The sequence below is a fragment of the Natrix helvetica genome (assembly GCF_964273705.1).
Source record: "Natrix helvetica genome assembly, chromosome: 7".
Taxonomy (NCBI): domain Eukaryota; kingdom Metazoa; phylum Chordata; class Lepidosauria; order Squamata; family Natricidae; genus Natrix; species Natrix helvetica.
The window spans coordinates 27,283,134-27,296,386 of record NC_138558.1 but is presented as its reverse complement, the minus strand read 5'-3'; the positions used below and the strand labels follow the sequence as shown (position 1 = coordinate 27,296,386).

The 13,253-nt window shown below is 38.8% G+C and overlaps 1 protein-coding gene across 2 annotated transcripts in view; it reads left to right on the top strand.

Moving 5' to 3' along the window:
- FHDC1 (FH2 domain containing 1) overlaps positions 1-13,253 on the top strand; it is a 51,962-nt gene that overhangs the window by 32,328 nt on the left and 6,381 nt on the right. For both annotated transcript variants that reach the window (XM_081959603.1, XM_081959604.1), the window contains exons 7-11: positions 3,513-3,583; positions 3,691-3,798; positions 4,718-4,788; positions 5,326-5,443; positions 9,857-10,021. In XM_081959603.1, coding sequence (XP_081815729.1) covers positions 3,513-3,583; positions 3,691-3,798; positions 4,718-4,788; positions 5,326-5,443; positions 9,857-10,021 — 533 coding nt within the window. The remainder of the gene's footprint in view (positions 1-3,512; positions 3,584-3,690; positions 3,799-4,717; positions 4,789-5,325; positions 5,444-9,856; positions 10,022-13,253) is intronic.

The window sequence follows — 13,253 nt, the reverse complement described above, 5'->3', positions numbered from 1 at the left end:
TTATTGGCCGGAGGAATGATTCTGTCTGTCTATTAGCCATGCAGAAACATCTAAATGCATAGGGGTTCCTCAATCAGCCTCTGGCAATTTCCACAATGTTGGTCCTCTGACTATAAAATACGTAATTTTATTCAGAGTAGAACTTTCCCATTAGCAGTTGGCCCTCTTGACATCTGAACTAAAAGGACTATGGTGTGCCATAATTCATTTTTCCTTCTGCATATTCCTTCATAAATGGAAGATTGATGAACATTATTATAGGGGAATAAATATTTAATCCAGGAAAATAATATTTTAGATGTTGTTTTCCACACATTTACTTAAAAGGAGAATTTGCTCAAATTGAGACTGATTCAGTCTGGAATTTCTAATTATGGCATATTTGTTTACAAAGCTTAAGGACTAGTACATATTATTCAAAACTTTGATGCTTCCATTTTTCCATTATTCATTTTAGCCTAATTTATAGGATTACTATGAAGGAATACAGTACAAATAGTCTGAATTTTTTGAAGTGGAAACGTCTTACATTTTCTCCTATTCATGACCAGAACAACACAATATTATTGTAACTTGAAGACTGATTTGTAAAATGTAATGGCCTTGTCTTGTAAGATACGCTAACTGATACTTTCTAGTTATTAGATTTTCTCGGTGACGTGCAATCAGGTGAGGCAGGGGAGGCACAGCCCCACCACTGTCATCATGAAAAGAAAAAAAATGTAAAAGGAAAAAGGTGAGAGCTGAGGTCAGCCTGATCTAGTTGCTGCCTCACTGTGGATGACTCTGCTTAACTGTTTAAAAAAGCCTCTAAAAAGCGCCCTCTACCATGAGGCAGGAGAACTGCATGCCTCATCTAGTCTGACTTTAGGCGTTTTATGATCACTTGAGCAGAGTTAAGCAAGGGTTAAAAGCCTAAAAATTCCTGACGTAAGTGAGGCACGCAGTTCTCCTGCCTCATAGTAGAGGGCGCTCGTTTGAGCGGGGCTTCTTCAGAGGACCCGAGGCAAGAGCAGAGTTGAAATCCTCTCTGAAACAGCTGGAAAAGGTACGTGTGGATCGGAGGGAGGGAGAGGAATTCAAACTTCATCCTCCTGGTGCGGGGCTTTGGGCAAAGGCTGGAGGGAAGGGTTAGGATTTGATTGCAGGCAGAGCCACGTTGCCTTTTCAAACCTGTAATCAGTGAAGCTGGGCTGGATCCTTCCGGGGCTGGGGGAAAGTGTGTGTAGTCCAATCCAACTTCTGTGTGTGTGTATGTGTGTGTGTGTGAGTGTTTGAGAGAAGGGGGAGGGAGGGAGAGAGGGAGGAAGGAGGGGAAGGGAGAAGAAAAAGAAAGAAGTAAACTTCTTTCGCAAAAGAGAAAAACAAATGCTGTCGCTTTAAATCGGAACTGAGCATGCCTGGCTGTGGAATTCTGGGAGTTGAAGTCCACAAGTCTAAAAAAATTTGAAACCCACCACTGGGTCAGTGTCTCACCAGCCATAAACCTCACTGCACGTCACTGGATTTTCTTTCAGGTTTCCAACACATGGCCCATATTTCACTTCCTTTTATAATTTCCAGTCACTTTGATTTGCATTGTAGGTAGTTACATTTCAAGTTCTGCCAAAATCTTTTAATCCATGCCACAGATGAAAAGCACTCCACAAAGATGAAACAGTGGCTGTGTTCATGTAAATGAACTGGTGCAACTTGCTACACTTAGCTGAACCTTCCTCCTTTGGTGTGGATTATCAAATTGTGACAGTTTAGGATTTTTAGTTTAGCTCAATTCAAGGTGTTGTTATCACCTTTAAAGCCCTTCTTTGCATGAGACCAGGGTCTTTGAGCAACTGTCTTGCCCCATTTTATGACTACCGTGGAAACATATATAGGTGGTCCCAAAGAAAAGGGTGCAAAATTATAATTACTTAAATTTATTATCTTTTAAAAATGTATTAGCACCCATCTGCAGTGGACTACTAAAAATACTAAAAATAAAGCAAGAACATTAAATTAACAGTCAGTCCAGATTAAAATATTCTTCCTAACAAAAGCATCACCTGAGCTCTGGAACCAAAGCCAGGTTTTTAAGGCTTTTTGGAACCTCATATGAGAGGGTGGCATCCTAATTTCTGGAAGAGGGATGTTCCAGAGGGTGGAGACTGCAAGAGAGAAGGTATGCTTCCTGGGATCTACAAGATGGAAATACTTAATACAGGAGACCTGGGGTCCACCCACTCTGATGGGAATGTACTGGCCAGGCAGAAACAATTGGAGATAGGCAGTCTGTCAGGTACCTAGGCCATATGCATACAAGGCTTTATAGGTAACAGCCAGCACCTTGAATCGCTCTTAGAAGCCAACCACAAGCAAATGCAGCTTATATAACAGTGACAACACATGGGCACATTGAAGGGCACTGCTTGCACCACTGCATTTTGATGCTTCTGTCTGATCTTTAAGGGCAGCCTCATATAGAGTACACTGCAATAATCCAGGCATGGGAAATGACCATGGTATGAATGATTTTCTGATGGTTCTCCTGATTGAGGAAAGGTATCAACTGTTTTAGAGGGCCTCCTGACCACAGCTGCCACTTGTTCTTTGAGCAGTAAATGTTCAGGCAGGACCTCTGAGTTGCACACCAATATTGAGTGGGGAACTGAAGCACCATCCAAGACCCAAAGATGTTAATATCCTTGACCTGGGGGGGGAGGGGGTCCAAATAACCACAGCTACTCAGCCCTGTTAGGACGGAACTGAAATCTGTTCCACTCCATACAGACCTTAACAGCTTCTGGCATTGGGTCAAGGTATTAAATGCTTCACCTCTGCTATTCGGGAGTTGAGATGTAGAACTGGGTATTGTTACCATACATACTAATGATACCACACCCTGGACTGGTGGAAGACTTCACCCAATAATTTCATGTAAATGTTGAAAAGGAGAGAGGAGAACATTGAGTCATCCTGACATGAGGGTCCATGAATGTGTATCTCCCTTCTTTCCATCATCAACCAAGGAGATGTTGAAGGAGATGAACCACTGGAGCATAGTGCTTCCCACTCCCAACCACCACAACTGGTTTAAAAGAATACTGTGGTCACAGTATCAAATAAAATATCAAAATGAAGATGAGTTACCCATTTCATTTCCATAGAACCTTCCAATACCCCCACCCCCCAAAGTCTCATATTTAGAGAAACCTATTAAATGGCATAAGCTGTAGCAAAGAAGATGGATCCTACATATTTTGCTTTTCTTGTCTGCTGTGCAGAAGCCCATCTAATAGAGTACAGCCTCAGACTTCAGAAGAAACTCTGAAGAAAAACTATAAGCCAAGGATCGACCAAAGAAGGCAACTGATAAGGTTTTCCTTAGCTCCAGCTAAAAAAAATTATTTGCTTATTACATTTATTTTTGCCCAAGAATTAGATTTTTATCCCCACCCTAAATTAAGCTCCAAACTTTTACTTTTAGCATAGCTAAACAAATGCCATTGAATAATACTTCTTGTGTCTTTTTCTAGAGCTGATGTGCTGTGAAGAGTTGCATGCCATATTGCACTTGGTGCTTCAGGCTGGGAATATTATGAATGCAGTAAGTGGATTAGCCTCTTTGCAGATGGCGAGTAGGGCAAAGAATTTCAAGCATTGTGGATTGACCTCCCATATCTCTTCTGCCTCCCCTTCCTCTCCTCTGCATAGGGAGGCTTCGCTGGCAATGCAGTTGGCTTCAAGCTATCCTCATTACTCAAGTTGGCAGATACAAAAGCAAACAAGCCTGGGATGAATCTGCTTCATTTTGTTGCTTTGGTATGTAAATTGCTTTTTCTGAGATAACAGACTATAGACATCTAAGCAGAAGGAATAGGTGATGGGTAGGATATTATGGGACAGATAGAGGGTGCAGAATTGAGGAGCAAATTGTTTTTCCTAATCTTTGCTCAGTTTGCTATGTGCTCCTGAGAATCTAAAATTTAGCATTCGTTTTAGTGATTTTGTTAATATTTCCCTGCACGCTGGTTTAACAGCTAATTTGAAATGTCCAGAAGGAGGACAAAAAAAGAGATTAAGCAGGAAATGTTATAAAGACAGTCCTCAACTTACAATAGTTCATTTAGTGACCATTTAAAATTACAATGGCGGCTTATTATGTTTTTCATTCTTATGATCATTGCAGCAATCTCATAGTCACACGATCAAAATTCAGATGCCTGGCAACTGACTCATACTTATGACGGTTGTAATGTCCGGGGGGGCATGTGATCATCTTTTGCAACCTTCTGATAAGCAAAATCAATGGGGAAGCCAGGTTCACTTTAACAATTGTAACAGCTGCAGTGATTCACTTAACAACTCTTGCAAGACAGGTCTTAAAATGGGGTAAAATTCACTTAACAACTATCTTAGCAACAGAAATCTTAGGCTCAATTGTGGTCGTAAATCCAAATACAGGATTAATTGTTTTCATTTTCAGAAAAGGCATTAGTATGCGGCCTTTATCTAATGGTCTTCCTTTCTGCAAAATGATTGCATTCAGTGGTAGACTATACTCAGTCTTTCTAAAAATGTCCACAATTAAGATTGAACCTTATCAGTTTTCTTAAATGAGGTTTTGGAAACCACAGTCCACAGGTTTAAAGCAGGAAACCTCTTAACTGCTGTGGCGAAACATCCACATTGGTTGCTGTTGAATGGAATGAAATGTTACTGGGTTTTTTGTCTGTTTCAGGAAGCCCAAAAGAAAGATAAAGTTCTTCTAACCTTTTCAGAAAAATTGCACCATGTTCATGAGGCAGCAAGGTAAGTAAGAAAACTGTAAACATTGGCTTATTTTCTTCACGGAGCATTTAAATTGGTATGCAGAGTTTGGGCATGAAAATTTGAGATCTAAGGAAATATTTACTATAGACCGTTTTCATTTTCACAGCAAAAAGAATGATATCTGCAGCTTTCCTGTTTAAGAGGTTGAATGCAGCTCTTTTTAAAGGGGCTTTTTTTGGCAGTTAGCTTACTAAAGCTTACTGGGTTATACTTATTAACCAATTGGATGGACTGATTAAAGTTAGGTTTAGCGTAACAATCATATTATTTAACAGCTTGCCATCACTGTATCCTTCCACTTAAGAATCAGAACACTCATACTGCATTAATGCAAATACATTGACTTGTGTTGTGAACGTCATGGTGCAACTTAATGTTGACTGATGATTTGCTTAATTAGATTCTGTCTGTTCACTAATGTGTGCTATTAGCAAATAGTGTGTTTTTAAGTTGTTCACATTTCAATGGGGAAATGCTCTTTTCCAAAGTAAATTGAAATTACTGTTTTTTCTGCAGGATATCCCTAGAAAATATTGAAACTGAACTTCACTCCCTGTCATCAAAGACCAAATCTCTAAAGGATAGTATTCGCCGGGACACAGAACTCTTTCGGCAGATGGAAGGATTTCTTCAGGTTTGTTACAGATGCTTGATATGTCTGTTCTTTAGACATATACATTGAGCGGCATAATTTAAATTCAGCTGGTGTGCTTAACAGATAATAAACCCCTTGTTTCTCTTAAAAACCCTTTTCAGTGATAATCTTGCTAAAATTCTGTAGGCATTTTAAGAGGTTGTTTTTCACAGTCAAAGCAACTTAAATGTTCATTGTTGTCCTGCAAGGGTATGCTTTCTTAATTTGTGTGAAATGGTTGTGTCAATTGCCTATTATTTAAGCAGTGCTAACTGATTGATCAATGGTATTTCCTGCCCACCTACTTTCCTCTGCTTGCGGAAAAAATAATGCTTTTAAAAGGCTTCTTTTCTTAACAAATATTACCACTTCAGTATGGAAGCTGACGTTTGTGCTTTTTTCAGTAGCTTTGAGCTGATGTTTTCTGAAACTCAATAGAAACATTTAATTGCACCACTGTTTCGATTTGATGAAAGCCAAGTAGTATAATGCTTAAGGCAATTGAACCTATCTGTTTGCCTTTATACTGATGATCAAAGCATTCTTTCCCACAATCCCAGGTTTTATTTGTTAAAAGTTCTTCCATTATAGACTATTTTAAACATCCTGGTTTTTAAAAGTCTGTTTAGTATTTTATTCATTATTTGTATAGAAAGGGACAGAACTGTTGAACAACAGGAATTACCATCTTATTGGTTTTGTAAATTAGTAATTAGAGGCATGCTACCCTAATGTATCTCAGATAAGATGTTGTGTTTTCTAATATTCATTAATATACTCACTCAGTTTGATGTCCTACTGGATTTTATAAACTCAAGTATTTTTACAATTGACATCATGCTTCTCAGATTAGTCTTATAGAATGAAGCTTTCTGAGATAAAGAATTAATTTACTTCTAGGAGAATGACGCACTGATTTTAGTCTATAACTTTTTATGAATAGCATTTTATGAATGCTTTGTTTTGCTGTTTTATGGGTAATAGCTACTAAAACTATTAGCATTTACATTGGATAGGTTTGACTCTTATGTGTCCTTTCTGTCCTTCATATAATTGCATTTGTTGCTTACAATGCTCAGATATATAAGGTAATACCTACTTAGAGCCTTTGTCTTAATTAAGATCCTATGATATCTAGTGATATTATAGTTAGGGACATAATTATATGACCATTTTTCTGTAGTTGTTAATTAGCTTTCTTGACTTTGCTTCTTGGCAAAGGGACTCAGGGAAGGTTGCAAAACCACGACCACATGCACACAAGACGTTGCAATCATCATAAATGTGAACCACTTGCCAGGCACTCAAATTGTGACTATGGGGGTTATGCAACAGTTGTAACTGAAAACAGGTCATAACTAACCTTTTCTGAGGTTGTCATTATTTGAATTGTCATTCATGAATGGTCATAAGTAGAAGACCACCTCTAGTTAATTGAAACACCCATTGTTGTGTAGGTCCAATAAGAGGCCTATATTCACATCTTGGGTGGTGTTTACATTAAATTAGTTTCACATAACACATTAAATATGCACACTAAATAAAGATTCTAAAAGTATTCTAAATTATATGAGAAAGTTAAAATTTTAAAAAGTTGGCAATACTTATCATTATAGAGTGGATAAATGGGAAATCATTTCGAGCGAAGTTTGGTTTTATCAAATTAATGCTTTGCAACCTTCCTTGCTTCCCTTTCTAAAAAGCGGTCAATTGGGAAAGCTGGATTCACTTAACTGCAGTAAAAATGGTCACAAAATTGGGTCCCCAACTATAATATCACTAAACCATAATATCACCAGATTTAATAGATTAACAGAGTTGGAAGAGACCTTATAGGTCATCTAGTCCAACCCTCCACTCAAGCAGGAGACCCTAGACCATGTCTGACAAATGGCAGTCCAATCTCTTCTTGAAAGTCTCAAGTGATGAAGCTCCCACAACACATGAGATCTTAAGACAAAAGCTTTAAGTAGGCGTTACCATCTATATCTGAACATTATAACCAACAAATGCAATTATATGAAGCACAGAAAAGATGCATGTGTCAAATCTATCTAAATTGACTATTTATTGTTTAGCCTTTGAATACCGTATTAGGTATCATAGTTTACATTGATGACAGGTGCCAACTGTCATTACGTACTCCTGTACTTCATTGGTAATAGTTACTACTACAAATGATTTTGTATCACCTATTCAGTATTGAGAAATGTTTAAGTTTTCCTAATGTCCTTGTTAATCTTTTGTTGGCATTCTGAGTTTGACATGAACTTGATCCCTGAATTGAAGAGACTTTTCCCCACACAGAAGTGTGAATCACTAAGTAATTCAGGCAAAGTCTCTTTATAAAGTAGAGAAAGAGACCAAGCATACTGTATGTTCAGTATATGTAATAGGTCAGAAAGCAAGCGATCAAACAATAAAAGAGATTGATTACATGTGAGACTTGAACAATAGAAAATGTTGATTCTAGATAACATTCAAAGCAAATTTATGGGTTACATTATTCTTTTCCAGCCGACTTTGTATCTTTCTTAAAATTTGCAAGTGTATTCAAGGACTTTCAGAATACACTATTTATTGTTTAGTACTGAAAAGATGAGTTTTTGCATACAAAAATAAATAGCCTTGACCTAGAAGAAAAATACATGATGTTAAAAAGAGGCCTAGACTGCAATATTAAAGATGGTAATACCGCCTTTTAAAATGCTAATAGTGAAGCCTAAAATTTGAGACAACAGACATATAATTTTCATATTAATTTTAATTAGACTAATTACAGATTTGGGTCTCCCTTTATTTTAAAAATGCATCTAATATAATCTTTACTAAAAATGAATAACCTGACTTAAATTTTTTCTCTCATTGTGACTCAGAAACAACCTACCTTATAAGAAAGGTGGAGCCAATTTTTCATACTCCTTCTTTAGGTTATCTTCATAACTGCTTTGCTGAGTGAAATAGCTTTTTTTCATTTTTGGATAACTGATGACTTTAAGATAATCTACCTTTCTTAGAACAGCATTTATATATTTCCATGCCTTTTAACCTTCAGGCTTTCCCTTTCATTTTGTAAGCAAAGTCATCAGGAAAATAAAGCTTAATATACCTCTGGCACTGACAGCACTTTTTTTTTTTAATGCTCTTTTAGGGAACGAATTGAAGTTCAGAATGGACTGGAAGTTCTTTGTTTCTGTTAAAAGTTTTTTAAAAAGAAAAAAATAATAAAAGAAATTGGAAAAGTTCCAGTTTAATTTTCTTGAAATGCATGATTGCAGCATCTTACTCAGTGGCTAAGATCTTGAGCTTGTTGAGCCGAAAGGTTGGCAGTTTGGCGGTTTGAATCCCTAGTGCCGCGTAATGGAGTGAGCCCCCATTACCTGTCCCAGTTTCTGCCAACCTAGCAGTTCGAAAGCATGTAAAAAATGCAAGTAGAAAAGTAGGGACCACCTTTGATGGGAAGGTAACAGTGTTCCGTGCACCTTCGGTCTTTAGTCATGCCGGCCGCATAACCACGGAGACGTCTTCGGACAGCGCTGGCTCTTCAGCTTTGAAACAGAGATGAGCACCGCCCCCTAGAGTCAGGAACGACTAGCACATATGTGCGAGGGGAACCTTTACCTTACCTTAATCAAATATCTATTACTGGTTGTCTGTTAAATTGGATCTGAGTTTGAAACCCAGTGTTGCAAAGGGCTATAGTAATCATAAGAACAGATGCTGAAGCTCTTGATACATATAGGAGGATGTTCTCTCTTTATACTCTTCAGGGATAATTTCAGATGAGATTTCATGGTTGGATATCTTCTGCATAAATGTAGATAAAATGAAATATTTTCCTGGAAAATAATGTACTATATTCTATTCCTTTCATAGAGAAATATTCTGTAACAGAAGACTAGTGCTTTTAATAAAAAAATATTTATATGGCAAGATACAATATATTTATTGATTATTTCAGGGGTTTGTTGCTCATCTCAGTGGTTAGGGATTTTCTCTCCTCTTTATCATTTCACTGAACTAAGGGGAAGGCAGCTCTTTGGGAATCTGTGTTTTGTGAAGAGAGTTATAATAAGTTTGATTAATTTCTGAATGTTGAATGCTGGTGGCATAATGATATTATTGTTCATGAAGTGCCCACTCGTTCTACTACTGTTTTGTATAAACTTGTATCGCAGGTTTGTGCCATACTTTTTTTTAAACAAACAACAACAACAACTTGCAAAACCTGTTTGACTGGAAGGATAAAAAGTTATATGTAGACCAAGGTGAGCACAGCAACTGTTGTGCCAGTGCTGAAGTCTATAGTCTTTTGCTACAGATGACACTCTGGATTTCACTGGTTCTGAAATTAGCAACTGCATGCATAGCATGTAAGAAATAACCGTTAATGTATTTTGCTTTTATTTAAAGTTTGCTGTTAAAGAATTAAAAGAACTCGACCATTGGAAACGAGAGCTGATGAAAGAAGCACACGCCCTTATAGACTTTTTGTGCGAAGACAAAGAAACCATGAAACTGGAAGAGTGCTTTCAGATCTTTCGAGATTTTTGTTTAAGATTCAACAAAGCTGTTAAGGTAACAACAACTCCAAAACTCCAGAAATATCTTTTGGCCTTAAGTGATAACACTGTTTTATTACTAGGTGATCTCAGGTGATCCTTTGAATCAAATGATGTATGACACCCTTTGGAGTTACCAAGGAGCCATGGTCTCTGTTCTCTCGCCTGTGTTTGCCTGCCCTCTCCTGATTAGAACTAGGGTTTCCTCCAAAGTCCCTTATAATTCTGTTATTCAATCACAAAAACTCCCTACCTGGTTCCTGGAAGTGGCTTTCCAAAAGGGAGGTAGGATATTGGCCATCTGGATGCTTTGGGTGAAGCAGTACCTTGCAGTAAGTGCAGCAGTAAACAAAGCAAGATGGGACTCTTACATGATGGGATCTGGAGCATGCCAACCCTATCAAATCTTATCAGACAGGCAGAAGTAATGGGAGAAAGGCGCTATAGGTCACAATCAACGCCTTCAAACACATGCTGGGAATATATGATAAGATCATTGAGTATTATGTGGAGTGGAGTGGAATGGAATAGAGGTGTCAAACTCAATTTCATTGAGGGCTGCATCAGGGTTCTGTGGGTGTGACCAGCTCGACATCACTCGTGTGGTGGCCTGAGTGCTCTACCAGTGAAAACCAGTGAAAACATGCTCCCGGTCTCCGTTTTCAACTGCCAGGGCCTCCTGCAACCCTCTGCCAGTGAAAACGGAGCTCCGTTTTCATTGGCAGAAGCACCATGGCCCAATTCTTCACAGTTTGCAGGGGGGCCCTGCAGGCCAGATCTAAGTACCCCAGGCAGGATCCGGGCCCCCGGCCTTCAGTTTGACACCCCTGCAATAGAGAGTTAGAAGGGACTTTGGATACTATTTTGCTATTCTAAGCAACTAAGATGTAGAACTAATTCTACTTCTATTTTCCTATAGATTATTTCTATATAGTAGCAACCCTGAAGACATGCTTGAATGTTAGCTCTATTATTACAATTGATTTTTGTTACATGTTAGTTAGAATGAAATAGAATAACAGAGTTGGAAGAGACCTTGGAGGTCCTTTAGTCCAACCCTCTGTTCAGGCAGGAAGCCCTAATTTCAGACAAATGGTTGTCCAATCTCTTCTTAAAACCTTCCAGTGTTGGAACATTCACAACTTCTGGAGGCAAGCTGTTCCACTGATTAATTGTTCTAACTGTCAGGAAGTTTCTCCTCAGTTCTAAGTTGCTTCTCTCCTTGATTAGTTTCCACCCATTGCTTCTTGTTCTACCCTCAGGTGCCTTGGAGAATAGTTTGACTCCCTCTTCTTTGTGGCAATCCCTGAGATATTGGAACACTGCTATCATGTCTCCCCTAGTCCTTCTTTTCATTAATATGTTTTATAATCTAATAATCAATGATGATCCCTAATCATCTTTGTTGCTCTATGGACACATTGACTTGAGTAAGACGTTGTGGCCCAGGAATGGGCACAACTGGCATACAAAATAAATCTATACAAAGGTTTTCACGATTACAGCTATTGCCTATTCTTCAATCACGAGCCATTTTTAAGGAAACCTCCAAATTGCAGTTTGTATCTGTCTAGGGCAGTATATTCCCATCCAGAATTAGAAATTATTTACAAGTGTTCCTAAATTCATCATTCACTCAGTTTTCCTGGGGTTGAACTTGAGCCTGTTTCCCCCCATCTAGATTCCCATGACCTCCAATCACTGAGATGTGAGATGTGAATTCAGAGGCATTGCTTGAAAGCCAAGCATATACCATATTTTTCAGACTATAAGACATTCAGGACTATAAGATGCACCTAGCTTTTGGGGAGGAAAACAAGAAAAAAAATCTGCCCCTGCCTCCCAGCAATTTGTTCCTTGCAGCGAACAGCAAACAGCCTGGTCACCTTCAGCACAGCCTAATTTAGCATGAGCAGCTGATTGGCGGTTGGATCGGCCTCTCACAATACCACCTATCAATATCGCCGCCTCTGTGTGCCCCATTTTTGGCCTCCCCGTGCCCCATTTTTGGCTCATTCCAGGCGGCGGTGGCGCCTATCCCTGCCACCTGGAATGGACTGAAAATGGGACGCATGGAGGGCAAAAATGGGACACACAGAGGCCAAAAATGGGGCGTATGGAGGCAGAGGTGACAATAGGCAGCAGCAATGGGTGGTGATCCCCACAGCCTAAACAGCTGATCAGCGGCATTCCGGGAGGCAGATCCAACCACCAATCAGCTGGTTGTGCTAAATCAGGCTGTGCTGAAGCTGACCAGGCTGTTTGCTTTTTGTTGCAAAGAGGCAAATTGCTGAGAGGCAGAGGGTGGACAGGGCTCTATAAGTCACACAGACGTTTCGAACCACTTTTTGGTGGGGGGGAGCACGTCTTATACACCAAAAAATACAGAAAATGTATTAAAATATATTATTTTATATATATTGCTGATAATAGCTAAACACTTGCTAATACCTGGGCAGGTATTTGAACATTCTAAAATTTATAGACCTTTGTTTGGTGGCAACCCTGCAAAACGTTTGTCATGTGGCCTGGGCATAGTTCCTGCTGAACACTATTTGTTTAATCTTGACCTCCAGAGCAGTAATACATTCACCTCTGAGCTTGTTCCCTCAGACTTGTTTAAATTATAATTTTATTTTATTTACTTTGTTTCATTGCTACTCATGATCTCAACTCTCATGGATACAGGAAGACTGGCTGTCTTTTATTGATGTGGATATTCAGCCTTTGGCTTTAGGGTCCTGTCAGCACTGCAGGAATGATGTATTTATTCAGTTTATGGGCTACCCAGGTCCTTATGACTCTGAGCAGCTTACAGTTAAATGTTCTCTTCTAATTGACTGCACTGATGATCCTGCTACCTCAGCTTACCTTCAGGGCTTGTCTGAAATGTTTTCTCAAACATTGTCTTGGAGAAGGGGCTTATACCCTATTTACCTCAGTTTTTCATTAATTAGGCCTTCTTCCTTTTCCTTCAAGGACCTTCTGTCCTCTACAGCCACACTTTGTAGATTATATGAGACACTTCTGTAGCAGTCCTGTACAAAAACAATCAAGATAGCACAAAACCTGATGCTACAGATATTCTGCGACACATCACTAATTCCATTTCAATATTTTCCACCCACCTGACAAGACCAGATCCATATTATATGTTTCTGATATTTCTCATGTTGAGAAATAGAGTCCTGGCAAAAACCAGCAAGTCAAAATAAATTCTTGCCACACTTTAGTGATTCTGACAATCT